The sequence below is a fragment of the Misgurnus anguillicaudatus genome, chromosome 24 (assembly GCF_027580225.2).
Source record: "Misgurnus anguillicaudatus chromosome 24, ASM2758022v2, whole genome shotgun sequence".
NCBI lineage: Eukaryota > Metazoa > Chordata > Actinopteri > Cypriniformes > Cobitidae > Misgurnus > Misgurnus anguillicaudatus.
In genome coordinates, this window is record NC_073360.2 from 48,551,359 (window position 1) to 48,578,123 (window position 26,765).

A 26,765-nucleotide genomic window follows, 5' to 3' on the forward strand; every position below is an offset into this window, starting at 1 on the left:
CATACGAGTTCATTAAAACCGTTTTTCTTATATAATGTATCCTATTTTTCCAAATAAAGTTAAGAAGCATTTTATCAATCTCCCTCGATACTTTATCATCAACCTGAAGAGCCATAGCTGTGTAAGTTAATCGGGATAAGCCTTCTGCTTTGGAAATCATAGTTCTCCCTCTTAATGATAAGTCTCGTAAGAGCCACTGATTAAACCTCCTTTGAGTTGTTTGAATTATAGGATTAAAATTTAATGAACTTCTACTCTGCTGATTCTTATTTATTGTAATTCCTAGATATTTGACTTCTGTTTTGATTGGAATGTTACAGTAAGATGCCATTGTGCATTCTTTAACCGCCATACGTTCACATTTCTTTATATTCAGATAAACACCAGATGCTTTAGAAAACTCTTCTATTATTTTAATTGCAGTGGGTACTTGGTTTACATTTTTGAGAAAGAGGGTTGTATCATCTGCTAATTGTGTTATAATTAATTCTTTATCAATGATAGTCATACCTTTAATCGTACTAGCTTTAACATGATAGGCTAGGAGCTGGCTTATTATCAGAAATAAATATGGAGAGACAGGGCAACCTTGCCTAATGCCTCTTGACAAATTAAATCGACTAGAAGTGCCACCCATCAATTTAATTGAACTATTGCTATTCTTATAAAGGGTTTTAATTGCGCTAGTGAAAAAATTCCCAAAGCCAAATTTTATAAGTGAATCAAAAATAAATTGATGTTCCACAGAGTCAAAGGCCTTGCGGAAATCCAGAAAAAGAATAAACCCATTATCTTCATTAAATTCAGGATAATCCAAAATATCTAAAACTAATCTTATGTTGTTTGTGATATGTCTATTTCTCATGAAGCCAGATTGTGTTTCTTCAATAATTGAGTCAAGTACTGTTTTAAGTCTTTTAGCAAAAATTAGGGCAAACAATTTATAATCGTTATTTAACAAACTAATTGGGCGCCAATTATCCAGACAAAGTAAATCTTTTTTTGGTTTGGGTATTAGTGTGATTAACCCTTGAGTCAAAGTTGGTGGGAGGTATTGATTACTGATACTTTCATTAAACATCTTGAGCAAAAAAGGGGCCAAGTCTTTAGTAAATTCCTTATAAAATTCTGCGGTTAAACCATCTGTACCTGGTGATTTATTATTTTTTAAATGATTAATTGCCTTAATCACCTCCTCAACAGAAATTGGCATATCACAAAGTTCATTTTCATTTCTGTTAATAGTTTTCACCTCTATAGAATTTAGGAAAGCATCAGATACTTCTTGAGAATAAGTGGATGTATATATTTTCTTATAAAATTCAGAACAGTAATTGGAAATTAATTTATGGTCATTTGTTACAACCCCATTCACATTTAATTTACTAATGTTGTTATTGATATGGTGTCTCTCTAAATTAAAGAAGTACTGTGAATTTTGCTCGCCTTCTTCAAGCCATCGCCTCCTTGATCGCACAAATGCACCTTCGGCTTTCTTTCTATACATTTCATCCAGTTTAATTTGCAAGTCTGATAATAATAGTTTTTCTTCATCCAATAAATTGTCAGGGCATTCATTTGTTAATTTTGTTATTTTACCAACAATATCGGCTTCTTCTGCTTTTTTTCGTTCGGCTATCCGACTGCCAAATTTTCTTAAATATTTAGTCATCTCAAATTTCAAAAGTTCCCAGTTTGAGCAAAAAGCATTCTCCTTATTGGCTTTATCCCAGAAACTACATATCAATTTTGTGATTTCTTGTTTAGCTTCATCATATAGTAGCAATGAATTGTTAAGTTTCCAATACGATCCATTTATAGAACAATTTGTATTAGAAAATTTAATATTAATGCTAATGGCTTTGTGATCTGTCAGTGGAGTAGCAATAATGTCAACTTCTGCATCATCTTTGTTAAATCTCTCAGACAATAGCCAGAAGTCAATTCTGGATTTACTAGACCCTGTTTTATTACTCCAGGTAAAAGATTTATTATGTGGAAATCTTGCTCTCCAAATATCTGTGAGACTGAATTTAACCATGAAGTTTTTTAAATTTTTGTTATTTATGTTGGGTCGACCTGGTGGCCATTTGTCCACTGTTCCATTTAGTATTATATTAAAATCCCCTCCAACTAGTAAAATGGCATTTGGATATTTATTTAACCATTCAACAAATATATTTTCTATAGATTCAAATAAATTGTTATTTTCCAAGCTGTTGTTGTACCCATATACATTTCCCAGAATTAATATATAATCAATATATTTAATTACATGGCAAATAAAGTGGCCTGCAGGATCACATTTTGTATGTAAAATATCTCCATTAAACCTATTTTTTAAAGTAATAACTCCCGCTGAGTGTTCAGACCCATGAGCAAACCATGTAGAATTACCCCACTGTGAAGTCCAAAACTTTGTTTCTCCTTCAGTACAGTGAGCTTCTTGTACAAAGCAAAAATCAGCCCTAAACTGTTTGGCATAAAGAAATAAAGCTTTCCTTTTAATATTATTTCGTAACCCCCTAGCATTAAACGAAATAAATGATAACTGTGTCAGATTAATAAGAGAATAACACAACTAAAATGTCTGGTCAATCTGGTAAACGTTGAAATCAACATGGTATTGAGATCGATACCTACTATATAATTAAAGTAATTAGAAATTAGGAAAAACAGTCTTTTTTAACCCTTGGTTGTAGCTATCTAAGCGTTACATCACTTTTGTGAATTTCCAATTAACATGAAGATAAAGAGACAAATAAATTAAAGTATCTTAAATCATAGTCATTTTTACAAACTAGCCATAGCTTTCTGAACACAAATTGTGACCCGAACTTAAAAACTCCATATAACAGTAGTCCATACTAAAGTTAACAGCAACAGATCAACATACTGGTTGGATATAAACCATACAGTAAAACATTTTTACGAACTGGTCATACCTTTTGAACACAAGTTGTGACCCGGATTTGAAACTACATATAGTAGTTACTAAAGTGCAATGCAGGGGCATCGTAGTTTTTTTTTTTTTTTTTTTTAGAAACTTTGAGTAGCCAAACGTAGCCCCTTTACTCCGCGCACCCCGGAACCACAGGTCCTTCAATGAATCCTCGACCTCCGACAAAGTACGCAGATTTGCCATCATCGCGTGCTTTTTTGATCAGGGGCCACAGTTTCTGTCTACAATCTCTGTCCTCCTTCGTCAGGTCCTCCTTAAATTGCATGCGATGATTCCGGAGAAACTCGCTCCCTTTAGCCGCTTTCCATACTGCATCTCTAATTCTTCTAGCAGTGAACCGAATGATTGTTGCGCGGGGCCTCGTCTCATTAACACGCTTGGTTCCCAGTCGATGAGCGACATCAATGGCATCTGGTAGTTTCGTCGCTTCGTGTGGTAACATCTCCTGACATACGCGGATTACCTCCTCTCGAACATTCTCCTTGGTTGTTTCTGGCAGTCCATGGAGCCGCAGATTCCAGCGCCTACCATACCGTTCCAAATCCATTACCCGGTCCATACATATCTTGGTTGTTTGTTCGCCCCTGTCCAGTCGTTTCTCCATGTAGAGCATTTTGCTTTTTATCTCTTTAATTTCTGCACAGGCTGTTTGCACCATCGTTTCCAATGCATCACTTCTTGTATTGATAAGATTAGCGAGCTTTGTCACAATCTCATCAGAGTTGGATATATTTCCAGCATTAACTCTGGCTAATGTCGGTTTTTTTGCAAGTGGAGGTTTGTTTGGAGTTATAGGGCATGGTGGAAACTCATCTTCATCCAGATCCTGAGTCATCCCGCTTTCGTATTGATGATCGTCTACAGCAGGTACACGTGAATCAAGTTTCCCGGATTCACTAACCCGTTTTTGTGCTGATTTAGGCATGTTTTCGGATGAAATATGTCTTCCGAGTGATACAAAATACTTTACTATTTAGACCAAATAGAAATTTCGCTGGTAGCTGCGTTAACTGTTTTCCTATTAAAACTTTGGTATCGAGAGCTCAAAAATTGACTGTTCACGCCGCCATCTTGCCGGAACCCCCCAGATGAAAGTGAAAGTAAATTGTTTCGTGTTTATCTTCCGCCATTTTAAGCAGGTAGAGTTGATTTCTTAACACATCGATGATCAAAGTGATTAATATAACATGTATAAACAGCTTTACAGGTATTTTGTGTGTGTAGTTGATGTAAAAGTTGTAGTATTTTGAGAAAGTGAATCCAGTCAGATTGTGATGACAGCGAGTGTTCAGGTGTGTTCAGGTGAGATGAGACGCTTTTCACTTCCTCATTCATAGTTTCTTTAAAGATTTAACAGTTTATATAACAAAAACAATAAAACCATTACAGAAAATTATAATGGTTTCCATTAAAATACCAATAGGATCTTTTCCCATTAAAACCACTACACACTCTAAAAAATCAAACGGTGCTATATAGAACCAAAACTGTTGCTTTGGATCGTAATCATAGAAGAACCGTTTTTAGTGCCATATAGCACCGGTGAAGCACCAGTGAAGCACCTGTGTAGATACAGGGGCCATATAGAACCACTATAGCACCAAATATGGTTCTACATAGCACTATATGGTTCTACACAGGTGCTTCACTGGTGCTTCACCGTTGCTATATGGCACTAAAAACGGTTCTTCTATGATTACGAGCAAAGAAACACTTTTGGTGCTATATAGTTTTGGGCCATATTCCATTAGAACCAATAAAAAAATTAATGGTTTTATTGTTTTTTTTTTCAGCAGGGCTCTTAATTTAATTTGTGTTAATGTGAGCTAATTTTGTGTAGTTGTGTTGATGACGCAGTTGTTTCTTCAAAACTCTGTATTCATTCATCTGAATTATAATGTCTGTTTATTCACTTTGATTTGAAGTTTATTTTGTGTCTGAATGTTATTTTCATTCAGTATCAGTTGTGGAGATCAGATTGATCAGATTCACCTCTGCAGCTTCATCATGGATCAAACACAAACATCAACAGATGAAGATTTTTCTCCAGGATGCAGGTACTTTATAGAATCACTTTATTAAATAACATTTATATTATAGAAAAATATTGTGTGTTTATTTTTATCACAATCATTGAAAAAATATTAGTAATTTTTGTTGTTTTTTTCAGTAATGTTTAATATTAGTAATGTATTTACTTTAAGTATTAAATGTGTTGTGTGTTATAGTTCAGATCATCAGAAGAGATCAGATTCAGAGTTCAGCTGTGTGTCTATGAAGAGTGATGCGTCTATGAAACATCCAATAGAGTTTAAGAGTGAAGAGACAAGACCCGCACACAGGTATAAAATATCTTTACTACTATTATTGTAGTTTGACATTTTTTACAATTGTGTAAATTATTCTTCATTATCAGACATATTCATGCACAGAGACACATCTGTGAAAGCACACATTTAAATTTACAGTCTTTGTATTAAAAAAGTGAAAATGAAAAGATCATATGAGAGTTTTATTAGTGAGTTACATTCACAGCAGTGTAAAAACTGTCGAGTTAATAAAGTAATGTGAAAAATCTCACTAATATTAAAGTGTAAAGTGATTCTTGATTCTCATTCTTGCCGTTCAGACGAATCAGAACAGAATCTGACTGTCAATCTGAGAATCAACTACAAGACTTCAATGAAAACATGAGTCCTCGTGTTACAAACTCTCTAACTTCACAAAGGACGAGGACACAAGATTACAAAAACAGGAATATTTATAATGCAGACGCTGAGGAAGGATTACACTCAGAAACAAACAACAAAGACCGACAAAGATTAAGACACACAAGGGCAAAATATACTAACAAACACAGGTGAGTGGGATTACAATGATAAAAAAACAGGTGATAATGGTTAACCCTCGTGTGGTGGTCATATATTTTTGTTACTTAAGCTGAATCTGAAATCTCATACTTACTGAGTAGGTACTGAATTTCACTGGGTACCTACTTAACGTGCGCTAAGACAGTACCTATGATCGCGTTAGTATGGACAGCATTCACCATGTTGACATTATCATGTGACCCATACCTGTCAAGGACCACGTAACACAGAAATCCCAGTGCAGAGGGTTTTTATTGATGTACACAATCAGTAGGTATGTATAAGAGAACAACACTCAATGTCTTCATGTAATAAGTGTAAATGTAAATGTATATGTATGTGTATGGAAAAACACTCAATGTCTTCATGTAATAAAGTCAGATGTATGTACGGCAAAACTCAAAGTGGGAAACACAGCAGAACTGTAGACATCCACTAAATCAGTTGAAACACAATGTAATCTTCGCAGGGTATAGAGAGAGCGTCCTGGCGGGGCACAGAGAGAGTTTCCTGGCGGGGCACAGAAAGAGAGAGGCGGTCAGAGATATCAGCAGAATCCGTGCTGGACAGCGCACTGTAGCAGTCCGAAATATACGCAGAATTACGCGCCCGAGAGCGCACTGCGACTGGACAGCACAAGGTGTAGACAGGCGCTCGGAGAATCCACCGACAGAGTGTTCACTGAGGTTAGACGGTTGACACACCAATCGGGAGAGACTGACAGCGGGACGGGGAATCTGAAGAAGAAAAGGCAGCAGAGAGCATGTTGAATAATCCAAATAATTAGAAACAGATCTTTGACATGACAGGACTAGAACTAGACAAGCTAGCGGGCAGGTACAAACAAAGACGAACTTGCAAAGAACAAAGGAAACGAGGGGAATTTAAATCAAACCGGATTGGACAATAATGAGAATCAGGTGCGGGTCGCAGGTGAGAGAAGTCAGAGGTAATGAGATCACCAGGTGGAAGACGCGCACGTGTGGAGCTGTCAAAACAAAAACACAACACATAATGAAACAAAGACAAAGCAGCCAATAAGACCGAAATCATAACAATAACGTAGTAGACTTGTTCAAGTTCATGCAGAAACACAAGAACCGACAGGAGGACGACATCACAATACCGCGAGAGCGACTCGAAATCAGACTTCTCCGTATGATTTCTGGAATCGCTCTCACGGTACTTTGATGTCATCCACCTGTTGATTCTTACAGCGGTGCATGAACTCCAACAAACCTAATAACAGACATGAAAACGTATGCGTGTGTATGAGGGACAGGTGCACTAACACCTGTTTGCATCAGTAACTTGACAACTCTACTACGGTCTCTGTCAGTGTTACAGATATTATATTACACATTATTTTATAGTGGACAAAAAATAAGTAAAACAAGCAGACTGTAATTTAATATCGATTGTCAGATGACAGCTGTGCTTGAATACAAACTAGACAATGCAGGCAATATGATTATATACATTTTAGCAGTGATGCCACAGTTACTTTGAAAAAGTAATCTGATTACTGATTACTGATTACTCCTTTAAAAAGTAACTAAGTTACTTTACAGATTACTTGATTTTAAAAGTAACTAAGTTAGATTACAAGTTACTTTGTTAGTTACATTCCAGTAGCTGCCAACACCCCCACTGCCTCAACATTAAAAATGACAACCGGTTTTGCCAACACTCACTTTATTGGAAGTGCATTTTTAACAGTAACGTCAACAATGTATCTCCTGACATTTTAAGTTGAACTGTTGTGTTTTAAAAAACTAAAAATATATATATATGAGTCTTTCTTGACTTCACTTAACATAAATAGGGGTGAGCAGGGGCCATTTTCAGAAAAACTTAATTTTAAAAGTTAATGTTTTAGACAGAGATATATTTTTGTTGTGGTCAATAACTCACAAGTGTGGTCTATCAAAACCAGCTGGAATTTTGAACAAATGTAAAACGACTTCTGTATAATTTCACTTTAAACAAGAGAAGTGAATTGTTACTTTTGACCTTGACAGCAGGGACGAAAGTAACACACAGGTGGGTCAAAAGTAACACAACAAAACATGATAGATTTTTGTGTTACACTTGTTTTTATTAAATATATATTACTATGACCTCTTTAATATGTAACTGCAAACTTATTTTGTCATTTATCTTTGTAAAAAATAATTAAATTACATTTTTATTTTAAATTTCAGTTTTATCAAATGTTTCAAAAGCAACCAACAGTACAAACTTAAATTGCTGAGACTAAAAAAAATTCAATAGTTTAAACACTATGAAAATAAAATTAAATCAAATTAGAATAATATCAATTTTTTACCATATTATACACAGTATTAGCAGCTTATTTAAATGTATTTTTCTAATAAACCATCACATACTGTCATCTCAACACAGCTGTGACAATTCTACAGCTTTATTTTCATGAATCAGCTGAGCACTTTTTGGTAAATCCTGGTCGGTCTGTGCGTGAAGTCAGGGTGCTGAGGAACAGCCCCGTGTAACGTATCAAAATCACCCGATTGGCTGGTGTCCGGTCGATTGATTTGCTTTTCCGTGGCATCAAAAGCTGGGATAGAAGTGTCCATCCGATGCTTGCTTGCTTGGATTTCTTGCCTACTGATTTAATGAATACTGAGGATTCGGACGTACTACTCTGTTCACGTACTGTTTCCTCTACTACATTTTAGAAAAGTAGGCAGTTTTGGACGATACTTTAGTACACGTGCCTCTGAATCTCATGAGAAACTGTTTACAGATGTTTACTTTAGCCTTATTGCAAGTAATATAGACATAATTTATGGTTAATATTTGTCATTTACCATTGGTAGAGGACTAGTTATAGATTAAAGTGCTATTTGTTTTTGGGATAATGAAATAAGAGAAGAAAATCCTATTCTCCACCAGATATTGGGGAAAAATAAGTAATCTTAAATAAGTTTTTCATCACTTTGATATTTAATTATTTGAACTTAGTTTGAAATTGTACACATTTGTGTCAGTCACACAGCACAAGCCCCATCTGAACAGATGCAATGTCATAACACATCATCCACACTGAACACATAACCTGTTCATGCCAGCCTACACAACACATAAGAAGCAGATTTTTCCTGTGTTGCGTATGCATTTCTTGCATTTTATACACATATACTGTGTCTTCCTGTCCATCTTATGTCCACACACACTGCAGTACAATGTGTTGCTACTGGCTACAACCTAAAATGATGAACATACTTGGATATGAAATTTTACTTTCTCTATTTCTCACTCTCTCTCTCTCTCTCTCTCTCTCTCTCTCTCTCTCTCTCTCTCACACACACACACACACACACACGGACACACACACACACGCACACACACACACACACACACACACACACACGCACGCACACACACACACAATGTAGAATGGTTCCTGTTAGACAAAAGGTAAAGTGTTTGGGACAGTGGGTACAGACGAGTGTTCATGCTTGATATATAATATGTTGTATCCTTGCACGGTAATAGCAAGAGCAGAAGGACAAAACTCTGACATGCATCAATCACATATGTACAGACATAAATACAAACAAACACACTCATGCACTCACAGGAGTCCCAGATAAGTGAAAAACAAAGTGAAGTTACATAGCACATTCAATTTTCACTCTCTTATACCCGAACACCACATATGTAATATAAATGTGTAGGGGGGTACACAGTGTACAGTCATTATAAAGTTGTTTATTTTCATGTTCTTCATAGAAAATGAGCCAAGGCCAATGAATCTGAGGTTGAAACAACAATTAATTGCATAATATTTATTTTAGTGAACATTAAAAACAGGTGCCACAGACCCAAGCACCACACAAAGGTTAAATGATAATAACAAATGAATGAATGATTAAACAATAAGTAAAACAACAACAGAATCGTGACACCTCGTTTCAGGTAAATCATAGGATTTTATTTTGTTTAAGAGTAGATGCGCAGTAGTAGATTTTATTTTGCCTAAATGGTTCACAAACCATTAATATGTCCTGTGTCTTATGATGGAAATATGACATTTTGTTCTATACATTTTTACTCTTTCAGGTATTTGTGTAATAATCTGATATATTCATTTTTAATTTACAGTCATGACTCTGATCTTGCTGAAGTCCTGAAGACATTCAGATCAAATCTGAAGAAGAAGTTTGAGTGTTTGTATGAGGTAACATCAAATAAGAGAAACCCAACACTACTGAATGAGATCTACACAGAGCTCTACATCACAGAGAGTGAAAGTGGAGAGATCAGTAATGAACATGAAGTGAGACAGATTGAGACACAATCCAGAAGAACAACAACAGAGGAGACACCAATCAAATGTAATGACATCTTTAAACCTTTACCTGAACAAGACAAACACATCAGAAGTGTGCTGACAAAGGGAGTCGCTGGCATTGGAAAAACAGTCTCTGTACAGAAGTTCATTCTGGACTGGGCTGAAGAGAAAGAGAATCAGGACGTCCACCTCATATTTCCACTTCCTTTCAGAGAGATCAATTTGATGAAGAACAAAACACTCAGTCTTTTAGATCTTCTTCATCTTTTCTTCCCACAAACAAAAGAAATGGAAATCTCCAGTGATAAATATAAAGTGTTGTTCATCTTTGATGGTTTGGATGAGTGTCGTCTGTCTCTGGATTTTCACAGCAGTGTGAGGTTGTGTGATGTAAGTGAATCAACCTCAGTGGACGTGATGCTGACAAACCTCATCAAGGGGAATCTGTTTCCCTCTGCTCTCATCTGGATCACCTCCAGACCAGCAGCAGCTGATCTCATCCCCTCTGAGTGTGTTGATCGAGTCACAGAGGTACGAGGATTCACTGATCCACAGAAGGAGGAATACTTCAGGAAGAGAATCAGTGATGAGAGGCTGTCTGATCAAATCATCTCACACCTGAAGTCATCCAGGAGTCTCTACATCATGTGTCACATCCCAGTCTTCTGCTGGATTTCAGTCACTGTTCTAGAGAGAATGTTGAGTGAAGCAGAGAGAAGAGAGATCCCCAAGACTCTCACTCAAATGTACACACACTTCCTGATCATTCAGACAAACATCAAACATCAGAAGGACTATGAGAAGAAAGATGAAGACATGATCTTCAAACTGGGGAAACTGGCTTTTGAGCAGCTTGTGAAAGGCAATCTGATCTTCTATGATGAAGACCTGAGAGAGTGTGACATTGATGTAGCAGAAGCATCAGTGTATTCAGGATTGTGTACTCAGATCTTCAGAGAGGAGTTTGGTTTGTATCAGGGGAAAGTTTACTGCTTTGTTCATCTCAGCATCCAGGAACATCTAGCAGCTCTTTATGCTCACATCTCCTTCACAAACAACAACACAAATGTGTTTGATCCTGAACCAGGTTGGTTTTCTAACATTTTGAGCGGACTTAAACATAAATCATCAAGAACCGTTTTTTTTGTCTGAGTTGCATCAGCGAGCTGTATATGAATCTTTACAGAGTAAGAATGGACATCTGGATCTTTTCCTGCGTTTTCTTCTGGGTCTTTCACTGGAGTCCAATCAGATTCTCTTACAGGATCTACTGACACAGATGAGAAGATGCTCCTACAAGAAAGAGAAAACTGTTAAGTACATTAAACAGAAGATGAATGAGAATCTGTCTCCAGAGAAATCCATCAATCTGATTCACTGTCTGAATGAACTGGGTGATGATTCACTGCTGCAGGAGATTCAACATTATGTGAAATCTTCATCAGTAGGAAATGACAAACTCTCCTCTTCACAGTGGGCAGCTTTAGTTTTTGTGTTGTTGATGTCTGAGCAGCATTTGGATGAACTTGATCTAAATAAATTTATTGGAGATAAAAATACAGCAGATGAAGTTCTTGTGAAACTGCAGCTTGTGATTAAAGAAACCAAAAAACTCAAGTAAGTAAAACTGACAACAATCACATGACTGTTTACATATTAAAGCAACACTATGTAGTTTTCAATGTAAGATTGGCTTACGGCTCCCACATGAGGTTAAAAAACGCAACAGTACAATTGTGTTGCTTTAATACAATTAATTTAATTATTTTATGATTTTATTTTGAACTCTTACTTTGGAAGAATCTTTTCTAACAAAAGTCATTTTCTTAATGTTGTACATAAATCAGCAGTCAATCTCAAAAAAGTTCCCAACATTCTGCCAATATAAAAAGTGTTCAGTTTTCTTGACGTTCTAAGAACGTTTCTGTGTTCTCTGAACGTTAGATGAATGTTACATTCTACCATTTTCAAACGTTATGACAATTTCATGTTTTAATTTTCACACAATGTTTAAAACAACAACTTATCTACCAACTGCTACAGAATAACACTAACTTTACATTAGCATAACAAATGTGTTTTATATACACAAAGTTAACACAACCAGGGAAGAACTAGCAAACAAAAAGTCAAGGGTCAAGAGTCCAACTAAAACAAAAAATGATCACCACCATGATGACTTTAAATGAAACAAATCATCAACATCTAAACCAAATAAGTGAATTGTGTTTTCTACAGCAATATTTTTACAGAACATTCAGAAATAATGTTTTATGGGGTGGTTTCACAGATAGGGATTAGCTTAAGCCAGGACTAGGCCTTAGTTTAATTATTTAACAAACACACCTTACTAAAAACATTACTTGTGTGCATTTTAAGGCAAAACAAAGGTCATTGATGTATTTTAAAATATGTCAGTGCAAGTTGTTTTCAGGTTGGACAGCTATTAGTCTAGGACTAGTCTAATCCCTGTCTGGGAAACCACCCCTATAAATTTTAAAATAATAAAATGCAATGTTTCTCTATCATATGGCTGGACGATATGACCAAAATTTTAGCACAATATACTTCTCCATTTCGGTCGGTACGGTATAAATCCGATGACGGTATGCACATTAAAAAACCTCAGTAAAAACTGCCAAGAATGCCTGCAATGGATGTCTGAACCAAAAACAAACCTCTGAAAAAAATTGGCCAATGAAACCTTCTCCTATAAAACTATATCATATTTAAAATAAAAAAGGGATACATATATTAATGTTCACCTTTAATTAGGGCCCGAGCACACTGGGGTGCGAGGACCCTATTGTTTTTGCTCGGTTTATTATTATTAGGGCCCGAGCACACCGGGGTGCGAGGACCCTATTGTTTTTGCTCGGTTTATTATTATTATTATTATTATTATTATTATTATTATTATTTATTCTTCTTCTTCTCCAAAGTGAATCGCATTTTTGAGGGGCGAAACACGCTCGAAAACTCATGAAGTTTTGCACAAATGTCAGAAGTGGCGAAAATTTACATGTGGTATAGGCGCCAGAAGTGGGCGTGTAGAAATGGCTCGATAGCGCCACCTGCAAAATTTCAAGAGAACAGCCCCCCCGCTACGAAAAACTTACAGATACAAAATTTGGTAGGATCATCTATCACCCCAAGACCTACAAAAAAGTCTCTTGGAGCGAAGCTCTAAACGCAACAGGAAGTCCGCCATTTTTAATTTTTGCCTTGATTTTTGTGCAAATTTGGTCATTTCCAGGCTTCATACTTTAACGAACTCCTCCTACAGATTTAATCCGATCATCGTCATATTTGGTCAATCTCATCTAAAGGCCTTTGCGATGTTAAATTGCGGAGATCTTGACTTTTCGTCAGAGGGTGTGTCCGTGGCGGCCTGACAAATTTCTGCATTTTCGCCATGAAACAGGAAGTGGCTCTAACTCAGGCATACAATGTCCAATCTGCCCCACGCTTCACACGTTTGATAAGGGTCTTGGCCTGAACACATTTCAATGCCAATATTCAGCTTCACTCATAGCGCCACCTAGAGGTAGGAGGAAATACCATGTTTTACGCTGTGATTTACTGCTCTTAGAGATTTAATCAAATCATCATCATATTTGGTCTGACTGATGTTAAGCCTGTTGCGGTGATAAATTGCAAAGATCTTGACTTTTCGTTGAAGGGCGTGTCCGTGGCGGCCTGGCAAAGTGTGATGTTTCACCATGAAACAGGAAGCTGTTGTAATTCAGACATACAATGTCCGATCTGCCCCCAACTTCACACGTTTCATAAGGGTCCCGGCCTGAACACATCAACATGGCATAATTTAGTATCAGTCATAGCGCCACCTAGAGGCAGCAGGAAATACCACCTTTTATGCTGTGACTTACTGCTCTTAGAGATTTAACCATATCAACATCATATTTCATCAGTCTAATCTCAAGACCTTGTGTGATGATAAATAGCAACGACCTTGACTTTTCGTTAAAGGGCGTGTCCGTTGCGGCCTCGCAAAGTATCGCTAAATGAATCCCATTTTTGACAGCCTAAAGGAGCTCAAAAAGTCATGAAACATTGCACACGTGTCAAAAGTTGCGAATATTTTCATGTGATATAGGCTTCAGAACTTGGGGTGTTAAAATGGCTCTATAGCGCCACCTACAAAAATTCAATAGAGCAGCCCCCCCGCTACGTTAATCGCACAGATACAAAATGCGGTAGGATCATGTATCACCCCAAGACCTACAAAAAAGTCTCTTGGAGCAAAGCTCTAAACCCCACAGGAAGTCAGCCATTTTGAATTTTCTCTGTAATTTGAGTGCAAATTTTGCCATTCCTGGCCTTCGTATTTTAACAAACTCCACCTATAAATTTAATCAGATAATCATCATATTTGGTGAGTGTCATCTAAAGGGCTTTGCAATGCTAAATTGCGGAGATCTTGACATTTCAATGGAGGGTGTGTACGTGGCGGCTTGCCAAATTTCTGTGTTTCTCAATGAAACAGGAAGTTGTTCTAACTCAGGTTTAAAAATTTCCAATCTGACCTACGCTTCACAAGTTTGATAATTGTCCTGTCCTGAACACATCAACATGGCAATATTCAGTAAAAGTTATAGCGCCACCTGCTGGAAGCAGGAAATAACATGTTTTACACTGTGATTTACTGCTCATTGAAATGTATTCAGATCATCATCATATTTGTTCAGTCTGAACTTAGGGACTTCACAATGATAAATTGTGAAGATCTTGACATTTCGTTAAAGGGGCGTGTCCGTTGTGGCCTGTCAAAGTTTGATTTTTCGCCATGAGAAAGCTGTTGTAACTCAGACATGCAATGTCCGACCTGTCACAGACATCATACGTTTGACAAGGGTCCTGGCCTCAACACATCAATGTTACAACAATCAATTACAATCATAGCGCCACCTGCTGCCACCTGCTGCATAAAGGAGTAGTGGCACTTCAAAGTTCCTTTGAATATCCACCTATATTTATCCATGGAAATTTCAATCCCCCTGGTTTATTGCTTTACTAAGGCCATAGAGTGGCGGTGCACATGAGTGCGAGGGCCCTTCCATCACTGCTTGCAGTTTTAATTATTATTATTATTATTATTATTATTATTATTATTATTATTATTATTATTATTATTATTATTTATTCTTCTTCTTCTCCAAAGTGAATCGCATTTTTGAGGGGCGAAACATGCTCGAAAACTCATGAAATTTTGCACACATGTCAGAAGTGGCGAAAATTTACATGTGGTATAGGCGCCAGAAGTGGGCGTGTAGAAATGGCTCAATAGCGCCACCTGCAAAATTTCAAGAGAACAGCCCCCCCGCTACGAAAAACGTACAGATACGAAATTTGGTAGGATCATCTATCACCCCAAGACCTACAAAAAAGTCTCTTGGACCTAAGCTCTAAACCCCACAGGAAGTCCGCCATTTTGAATTTTTGCCTTGATTTTTTGTGCAAATTTGGTCATTTCCAGGCTTCATACTTTAACAAACTCCTCCTACAGATTTAATCCGATCATCGTCATATTTGGTCAATCTCATCTAAAGGCCTTTGCGATGTTAAATTGCGGAGATCTTGACTTTTCGTCAGAGGGTGTGTCCGTGGCGGCCTGACAAATTTCTGCATTTTCGCCATGAAACAGGAAGTGGCTCTAACTCAGGCATACAATGTCCAATCTGCCCCACGCTTCACATGTTTGATAAGGGTCTTGGCCTGAACACATTTCAATGCCAATATTCAACTTCACTCATAGCGCCACCTAGAGGTAGGAGGAAATACCATGTTTTACGCTGTGATTTACTGCTCTTAGAGATTTAATCAAATCATCATCATATTTGGTCAGACTGATGTTAAGCCTGTTGCGGTGATAAATTGCAAAGATCTTGACTTTTCGTTGAAGGGCGTGTCCGTGGCGGCCTGGCAAAGTGTGATGTTTCACCATGAAACAGGAAGCTGTTGTAATTCAGAAATACATAGTCCGATCTGCCCCCAACTTTACACGTTTCATAAGGGTCCCGGCCTGAACACATCAACATGGCATAATTCAGTATCAGTCATAGCGCCACCTAGAGGCAGCAGGAAATACCACCTTTTATGCTGTAACTTACTGCTCTTAGAGATTTAACCATATCAACATCATATTTCATCAGTCTAATCTCAAGACCTTGTGTGATGATAAAAAGCAACGACCTTGACTTTTCGTTGAAGGGCGTGTCCGTTGCGGCCTCGCAAAGTATCGCTAAATGAATCCCATTTTTGACAGCCTAAACGAGCTCAAAAAGTCATGAAACGTTGCACACGTGTCAAAAGTGGCGAATATTTTCATGTGATATAGGCTTCAGAACTTGGGGTGTTAAAATGGCTCTATAGCGCCACCTACAAAAATTCAATAGAGCAGCCCCCCCGCTACGTTAATCGCACAGATACGAAATGCGGTAGGATCATGTATCATCCCAAGACCTACAAAAAAGTCTCTTGGAGCAAAGCTCTAAACCCCACAGGAAGTCAGCCATTTTGAATTTTCTCTGTAATTTGAGTGCAAATTTAGCCATTTCTGGCCTTCGTATTTTAACAAACTCCTCCTATAAATTTAATCAGATAATCATCATATTTGGTGAGTGTCATCTAAAGGGCTTTGCAATGCTAAATTGCGGAGATCTTGGCATTTCAATGGAAGGTGTGTATGTGGCGGCTTGCCAAATTTCTGTGTTTCTCAATGAAACAGGAAGTTGTTCTAACTCAGGTTTAAAATGTCCAATCTGACCCACGCTTCACAAGTTTGATAATTGTCCTGTCCTGAACACATCAACATGGCAATATTCAGTAAAAGTTATAGCGCCACCTGCTGGAAGCAGGAAATGACATGTTTTACACTGTGATTTACTGCTCATTGAAATGTATTCAGATCATCATCATATTTGGTCAGTCTGAACTTAGGGACTTCACAATGATAAATTGTAAAGATCTTGACATTTCGTTAAAGGGGCGTGTCCGTTGTGGCCTGTCAAAGTTTGATTTATCGCCATGTGAAAGCTGTTGTAACTCAGACATGCAATGTCCGACCTGTCACAGACATCATACGTTTTACAAGGGTCCTGGCCTCAACACATCAATGTTACAACAATCAATTACAATCATAGAACCCACTTGCTACATAAAGGAGTAGTGGCACTTCAAAGTTCCTTTGAATATCCACCTATATTTATCCACGGAAATTTCAATCCCCCTGGTTTATTGCTTTACTAAGGCCATAGAGTGGCGGTGCACATGAGTGCGAGGGCCCTTCCATCACTGCTTGCAGTTTTAATTCGTGTTTATCCTTCATACAAAAAAAGTGATATCACTGTCCAGTAAAACAAACTTTCAGGCTCAGTTTAATAATTATGTTGGCTTGACAAAGCCAACATACTGTTCTTCGATCTAAGCTTATTATTATTATTAGTGGTGCTTGCATTTATGCAAGGCATCACTATTACTATTGCTCAGGGATATTATTATTATTATTTTTATATCTTTATTAGGGGTGTGACGAGATCTCTTGCGACGAGATCTCGCGAGATTAAATGTGTTTCGCGAGATTACATGTGTCTCGCAAGATTTCTTGTGCAGGTGCTGGCCGTTTCTCAAATAAAAGACTGCATCCTTCGGAGGTCGCATTTTTAAACTGCATTTACTTCATTACTGTCTTATTAGAGACTATTAACAATTATAAAGTTTAGTAATTATTTAGTTAATCGCAACTTGTTGTAATATGCTCACGACTTGCGAATGTAATGCTCAGTTAATGATCTGAAATAAACCTTGATGACGTATGCAGCCTGCATATGCGACCTCCGGAGGATACAGCCTTCTGTTTGACCCTTTTACAGTGCATGCATTATATTTGTCTTTTACTGCGTTTGCTTTTTTGTTTGGGTTTCCAATAATGTTCGTTTGGGAGCTCGTGTGAAGTCTGAGACACGTTGTGTTTGTCTGTTGATCAGTGTCAGATGTGAAGTCTCAGCAGATTAAACCCTCACACAGAGTTACATGATTTAATGACTGCATGTTCTTGCTCAAAAAATGACAGTGGCTGTATCATTTCTATTGTTAAGAAACGGACATATATTAAAGGCGGAGTCCACGATGTTTGAAAAACGGTTTGGAAAAGGAGACGGGCCGACTACCAAAACACACTTATAGCCAATCAAATCAAATCAAATGCCGGGTTGCGTATGTGTGGGGCGGGTCAATCAACAGAAGGTCCAGATTCTATTGGGGTAGGGGCGTGTTTGTTTAGGTGATTTCAAATATCAACATTGGCTTTCAAACATCATGGACTCCGCCTTTAAATATTAATATATGATTTTAAACATTGTTTGACTAAAATAAGCGTTTCTCTCCGTCTAAAGTGAAAGTGAAAGTGAAGACAGCGTCTGGGAGACGAGTCCTCTATCGCCCCCTGCAGGCATTTGTTATAATACATACATAATGCTTTTTAGTTATAGGCCACTAAATGTTGTTTAATGTAACTTTGTTTTAATACTTTATTTGAACCAATTATTATTGCATCTTCGTTATTATGTAATTTTAAATGCTACTGCTCACTTGGGTCTATTTTTATTACCCCAAAATAACAAATTACTTCATTATCAGTTAGCAAAATAATTGTTAGGGCCAGTCCTTGATTAGTTTAAACATTTAAAAATAATGTGATTTCAGTTTCTTATTCATTTATTTTATCATTGAGGGTTTCTTAAAAAGTGTAAAAATATCGTCTCGTTCTCGTGAACCCAATCTCGTGTTTCGTCTCGTCTCGTGGATTAAGTGTCTCGTCACACCCCTAATCTTTATTCTTATGTCGCACAAATTTCGGCGCGTAACTCGTCCCACACGGTTTGTCGTAGACCCATAAAAGAGGGCCCAAATTGACCGGTTTATTGAGGAATGGTGTGCTATATCTTTTTTAAGGGATCGGGTGCAGGATTTTCGAAAGGGGGGCGAAAAACCACCCGAAAAATCCAGTCTTTGACAACTCATAGCTCCGCTCAAGGATTTTGTAGAAACATGTGGGTTACAACATTTGAAGAGGGTGGTAGACTCTGTAAGAACATACATCACAATGGGGTGTAAGTTGTACCCCTGGGGTGTAAGAGGCACCCGAAATTTCCCATTGACTTATAATGGGGCAGGAAACATGCCCATATAAGGGAATAAAAAAAGTTCCAGATCGGATATCTTTGCTTTACAATGTCGTAGAGACAAGGGGGTGGGCTCATTTTACTCAGACATCCAATCAATCTATCAGGATAGTCCCAGAGCTATTAAGCCACGCCCCTAGCAACCATTTTGGGCACCCTAGCAACATCTCCCATAGACTGCCATTATAAAATGCCCCGATGGATATCTTTGCAGCACAGTGTCATAGAGACATAGGGGTAGGCTCATTTTACTCAGGCATCCAATCAGTCTCTCAGGATCCTTACATAGGTATTAAGCCACGCCCCTAGCAACCACTTTTGAGCACACTAGCAACATAAAATTCAAACAGTTATATCTCGGCATCAGAACATCGTAGAGACACGGAAGTTGGACCGTTTGACTTGTGACTCAGAGTGTAATCACTATGGGATGCCAATTTTTTCCCTAGCAACCAAATACAGTACCCTAGCAACAGAGTAAACAAAGCCTTATATCTTCGCATCAGAACATCATAGAGACACAGGGTTTGGATTGTTTTACTCGTAACTGGGTGTATAATCATTCTTAGAAAATTTTGTCCCCAGAAATTTGCCACGGCAAGCACCACTTCACATTTTCTTCAGGAAATGTACCTATCTAGTTAGTGGTGCTTGCATTTATGCAAGGCATCACTATTACTATTCGAAAAATTATTATTAGTGGTGCTTGCATTTATGCAAGGCATCACTATTACTATCTTGCATACTTATTCTTTTTCTGGACACTTTTTTGGCGCGTAACTCGTCCCGCACGGTTTGCCGTAGACACACGAATGAGGGCTCAAATTGACCGTTTTTTTGAGGAGAGGTGTGCTATGACTTTTATAAGGGATCGGGTGAAGGATTTCCGAAAGGGGGGCGAAAAACCACCCGAAAAATCCTATTGACTTAACATTGGGCCGAACTTTGACGGGTCATAGCTCCGCTCGAGGATTTTGTAGAAACATGTGAGTTACAACATTTGAAGAGGGTGGTAGGCTCTGTAAGAACATACATGACATTGTGGTGTACACTGTACCCCTGGGGTGTAAGAGGCACCCGAAATTGCCCATTGACTTATAATGGGACAGGGAACACGCCCATATAAGGGAATAAAACCATTCCAGATGGGATATCTTTGCTTTACAGTGTCATAGAGATAAGTGGGTGGGCTCATTTTACTCAGACATCCAATCAGTCTCTCAGGATCCTTACAGAGTTACTAAGCCACGCCCCTAGCAACCACTTCTGAGCACCCTAGCAACATAAAATTCAAACAGTTATATCTCGGCATCAGAACATCATCGAGACACGGGGGTTGGACCGTTTTACTTGTGACTCGGAGGGTAACAACTGGGCACATCATTGGCCACTCTCAAGCCACGCCCCTAGCAACCAAATGTGAGCACCCTAGCAACAGAGTAAACAAAGCCTTATATCTCCGCATCAGAACATCGTAGAGACAAGGGGGTTGGACTATTTTACCCGTGACTCAGAGTGTAATCATTATGGGATGGCAATTTTTTCCCTAGCAACCAAATACAGTACCCTAGCAACAGAGTAAACAAAGCCTTATATCTCAGCATCAGAACATCGTAGAGACACGGGGGTTGGACCGTTTGACTCGTGACTCAAAGTGTAATCATTATGGGATGCCAATTTTTTCCCTAGCAACCAAATACAGTACCCTAGCAACAGAGTAAACAAAGCCTTATATCTCAGCATCAGAACATCGTAGAGACACGGGGGTTGGACCGTTTGACTCGTGACTTGGAGTGTAATCATTATGGGATGCCATTTTTTTCCCTAGCAACCAAATACAGTACCCTAGCAACAGAGTAAACAAAGCCTTATATCTCAGCATCAGAACATCGTAGAGACACGGGGGTTGGACCGTTTGACTCGTGACTCAGAGTGTAATCACTATGGGATGCCAATTTTTTCCCTAGCAACCAAATACAGTACCTTAGCAACAGAGTAAACAAAGCCTTATATCTCCGCATCAGAACATCGTAGAGAAACGGGGGTTGGACCGTTTGACTCGTGACTCGGAGTGTAATCATTATGGGATGCCAATTTTTTCCCTAGCAACCAAATACAGTACACTAGCAACAGAGTAAACAAAGCCTTATATCTGCGCATCAGAACATTGTAGAGACACGGGGGTTGGACCGTTTGACTCGTGAGTCGGAGTGTAATCATTATGGGATGCCATTTTTTTCCCTAGCAACCAAATACAGTACCCTAGCAACAGAGTAAACAAAGCCTTATATCTCCGCATCAGAACATCGTAGAGACACGGGGGTTGGACCGTTTGACTCGTGACTTGGCGGGTAATCATTATGGGGTGCCAATTTTTTCCCTACCAACCAAATACAGTACCCTAGCAACAGAGTAAACAAAGCCTTATATCTCCGCATCAGAACATCGTAGAGACATGGGGATTGGACCGTTTGACTCGTGACCCGGAGTGTAATCAATATTGGATGTCAAATTTTTCCCTAGCAACCAAATACAGTACCCTAGCAACCAAATAAACAAAGCCTTATATCTCCCCATCAGAACATCGTAGAGACATGGGGGTTTGACCATTTGACTTTTGGCTTGGAGTATAATCATATATGGTCCCCAGAAATTTGCCACGGCAAGCACCACTTCACATTTTCTTCAGGAAATGTACCTATCTAGTTATGTTGGCTTTGAAAAAGCCAACATACTGTTATTGCTTTTAAACTTATTATTATTATTCTTTCTTCTCCTCCCAAAATTTCTGACACTAACTCGTCCTAGAGCTTTCAAGCTACATGCACCAAATTTTCCACAGACCTTAAGACTGGTCTGACTTAGTGTGCTATATCTTTTCTAACTGATGGGACCTTCCGAATTCCTAAACGGGGCGCTCGAACACCCCAAAATTCCCATTGACTTAACATGGAGACAAACTTTGACGGGTCATAGCTGCGAGTGAGAAACTGGTAGAAACTTGTGGCTTCCCACATTTAAGGAGGCTGACAGGCTCTGTAAGAACATACATTAAAATGGGGTGTAAGCTGTACCCCTGGGGTGTAAGAGGCCCGCAAAATTTCCCATTGACTTATAATGGGGCAGGAAACATGCCCATATAAGGGAATAAAAGCGCCCCAGATGGAATATCTTCACTTTAGAGTGTCGTAGAGACATGGGGGTGGGCTCATTTTACTCAGTCATCCAATTAGTCTTTTAGGCTCGCCCCAGAGCTATTAAGCCACGCCCCTAGCAACAATTTTGGGTACCCTAGCAACATCTCCCATAGACTACCATTATAAAAAGCCCAGATGGATATCTTTGCACCAGAGTGTCATAGAGACATAGGGGTGGACTCATTTTACTCAGGCATCCAATCAGTCTTAATAGGATTCTTATTGAGGTGTTAAGCCACGCCCCTAGCAACCAAATATGAGCACCCTAGCAACATAATAAACAAAGCCTTATATCTTTGGATCTGAACATCATAGAGACATGGGGGTTGGGTCTTTGGGTCATGTTAGCTTCATGCTAGCTCCATGCTAAGTCATACTAGCTTCATGCTAGTTTCATGCTAGCTTTATGCTAATTTCATATTGTAGCTTGCTAAGTTCATGCTAAATCATGCTAACTTCATGTTAAATCTTGTTAGCTTCACGCTAAATAGTGCTAGCTTCATGCTAGCATCATGCTAATCAGGCTAACTTCACATTAAATCATGTTAGCTTCATGCTAATCATGCTAACTTCATGTTTACTTCATGCTAATCATGCTAGCCTCATGCTAGCTTCATGGTAATCATGCTAGCATCATGCTAGCTTCATGCTAATCATGCTAACAACATGGTAGCTTCATGCTAATCATGCTAGAATCATGCTAGCTTCATGCTAATCATGTTAAAATCATGCTAGCTTCATGCTAATCATGTTAGAATCATGCTAGCTTCATGCTAATCATGCTAAAATCATGCTAGCTTCATGCTAATCATGCTAGCATCATGCTAGCTTCATGCTAATCATGCTAGCATCGTGCTTGCTTCATGCTAATCATGCTAGCATCATGCTAGCTTCATGCTAATCATCATGCTAGCTTCATGCTAATCATGCTAGCATCATCCTAACTTCATGCTAATCATGCTAGCATCATGCTAGCTTCATGCTAATCATGCTAGCATCATGCTAGCTTCATGCTAATCATGCTAGCATCATGTTAGCTTCATGCTAATTATGCTAGCATCATGCTTGCTTCATGCTAATCATGTTAACATCCTGCTAGCTTCATGCTAATCATGCTTACATCATGCTAGCTTCATGCTAATCATGCTAGCATCATGCTAGCCTCCTGCTAATCATGGTAGCATCATGCTAGCTTCATGCTAATCATGCTAGCATCATGCTAGCTTCATGCTATCTTCATGCTAATCATGCTAACATCATGCTATCTTCATGCTAATCATGCTAGCATCATGCTAATCATGCTATCATCATGCTAGCTTCATGCTAATCATGCTAGCATCATGCTAGCTTCATGCTAATCATGCTAGCATCATGCTAGCTTCATGCTAATCATGCTAGCATCATGTTAGCTTCATACTAATCATGCTAGCTTCATGTTAATCATGCTAGCATCATGCTAGCTTCATGCTAATCATGCTAGCTTCATGCTAATCATGCTAGCATCATGCTAGCTTCATGCTAATCATGCTAGCATCATGCTAGCTTCATGCTAATCATGCTAGCATCATGCTAGCTTCATGCTAATCATGCTAGCATCATGATAGCTTCATGCTAATCATTCTAGCATCATGATAGCTTCATGCTAATCATGCTAGCATCATGATAGATTCATGCTTATCATGTTAGCATCATGCTAAGTCATGCTACCTTCATACTTAAACATTCTAACAGCCAGATAGCCTACTAAACTAAACTTCTGTCAAACCGTTTTAAACGTTCAAGCTACGCTTTTTCAAGCCAACATAAAGTTTGTCTTCAAACTTTAATATCTAGTTATTATTATTCTTTTTCTCCCCCCAAAATTTCGGCAACTAACTCGTCCTAGGGCTTTCAAGCTACATGCACCAAATTTTCCACAGACCTTCAGACTGGTCTGACTTAGTGTGCTATATCTTTTCTAACTGATGGGACCTTCCGAATTCCTAAACGGGGGTCTCGAACACCCCAAAATTTCCATTGACTTAACATTGAGACAAACTTTGACGCGTCATAGCTGCGAGTGAGAAACTTGTAGAAACTTGTGGCTTACCACATTTAAGGTGGCTGACAGGCTCTGTAAGAACATACATCACAATGGGGTGTAAGCTGTACCCCTGGGGTGTAAGAGGCCCCCAAAATTTCCCATTGACTTATAATGGGGCAGGAAGCATGCCCATATAAGGGAATAAACGCGTCCCAGATGGAATATCTTTACTTTAGAGTGTCGTAGAGACATGGGGGTGGGCTCATTTTACTCAGTCATCCAATCAGTCTCTTAGGATCGCCCCAAAGCTATTTAGCCACGCCCCTAGCAACAATTTTGGGTACCCTAGCAACATCTCCCATAGACTACCATTATAAAAAGCCCAGATGGATATCTTTACACCAGAGTGTCATAGAGACATAGGGGTGGGCTCATTTTACTCAGGCATCCAATCAGTCTTAATAGGATTCTTATTGAGGCATTAAGCCACGCCCCTAGCAACCAAATTTGAGCACCCTAGCAACATAATAAACAAAGCCTTATATCTCTTGGTCTGAACATCATAGAGACATGGGGGTTGGGTCTTTGGGTCATGCTAGGTTCATGCTAGCTCCATGCTAAGTCATACTAGCTTCATGCTAGTTTCATGCTAGCTTTATGCTAATTTCATAATAAATCTTGCTAACTTCATGCTAAATCATGCTAACTTCATGTTAAATCTTGTTAGCTGCACGCTAAATAGTGCTAGCGTCATGCTAATCATGTTAGCATCATGCTAATCATGCTAGCTTCACGTTAAATCATGCTAGCTTCATGCTAATCATGCTAACCTCATGCTTACTTCATGCTAATCATGCTAGCCTCATGCTACCTTCATGCTAATCATGCTAACATCATGCTAGCTTCATGCTAATCATGCTAGAATCATGCTAGCTTCATGCTAATCATGCTAGAATCATGCTAGCTTCATGCTAATCATGCTAGAATCATGCTAGCTTCATGCTAATCATGCTAGAATCATGCTAGCTTCATGCTAATCATGCTAGAATCATGCTAGTTTCATGCTAACATCATGATAGCTTCATGCTAATCATATTAACATCATGCTAGCTTCATGCTAATCATGCTAGCATCATGCTAGCTTCATGCTAATCATGTTAGCATCATGCTAGCTTCATGCTAATCATGCTAGCATCATGCTAGCTTCATGCTAATCATGCTAGCATCATGCTAGCTTCATGCTAATCATGCTAGCATCATGCTAGCTTCATGCTAATCATGTTAGCATCATGCTAGCTTCATGCTAATCATGCTAGCATCATGCTAATCATGCTAGCATCATGCTAATCATGCTAGCATCATGCTAGCTTTATGCTAATCATGCTAGCATCATGCTAATCATGCTAGCTTCATGCTAATCATGCTAGCATCATGCTAATCATGCTAGCATCATGCTAGCTTCATGCTAATCATGCTAGCATCATGTTAGCTTCATGCTAATCATGCTAACATCATGCTAGCTTCATGCTAATCATGCTAGCATCATGCTAGCTTCATGCTAATCATGCTAGCTTCATGCTAATCATGTTAACATCATGCTAGCTTCATGCTAATCATGCTAGCATCATGCTAGCTTCATGCTAATCATGCTAGCATCATGCTAGCTTCATGCTAATCATGCTAGCATCATGCTAGCTTCATGCTAATCATGCTAGCATCATGCTAGCTTCATGCTAATCATGCTAACATCATGTTAGCTTAATGCTAATCATGCTAGCATCATGCTAATCATGCTAGCATCATGCTAGCTTCATGCTAATCATGCTAGCATCATGTTAGCTTCATGCTAATCATGCTAGCATCATGCTAGCTTCATGCTAATCATGCTAACATCATGTTAGCTTAATGCTAATCATGCTAGCATCATGCTAGCTTCATGCTAATCATGCTATCATCATGCTAGCTTCATGCTAATCATGCTAGCATCATGCTAGCTTCATGTTAATCATGCTAGCATCATGTTAGCTTCATGCTAATCATGCTAACATCAGGCTAACTTCATGCTAATCATGCTACCTTCATACTTAAACATTCTAACAGCCAGATAGCCTACTAAACTAAACTTCTGTCAAACCGTTTTAAACGTTCAAGCTACGCTTTTTCAAGCCAACATAAAGTTTGTCTTCAAACTT

The 26,765-nt window shown here is 38.6% G+C and overlaps 2 protein-coding genes across 2 annotated transcripts in view; both read left to right on the forward strand.

The window, feature by feature from the left end:
- Positions 1-26,765, forward strand: part of LOC129437205 (protein NLRC3-like) — a 578,808-nt gene that overhangs the window by 486,570 nt on the left and 65,473 nt on the right. The window lies entirely within an intron of this gene.
- LOC141361384 (protein NLRC3-like) lies at positions 5,595-11,763 on the forward strand. Its single transcript, XM_073862482.1, has 2 exons — positions 5,595-5,822; positions 9,961-11,763. Exons 1-2 carry the CDS (start codon positions 5,653-5,655, stop codon positions 11,300-11,302), a joined length of 1,512 nt encoding a protein of 503 aa, XP_073718583.1. The 5' UTR covers positions 5,595-5,652; the 3' UTR covers positions 11,303-11,763.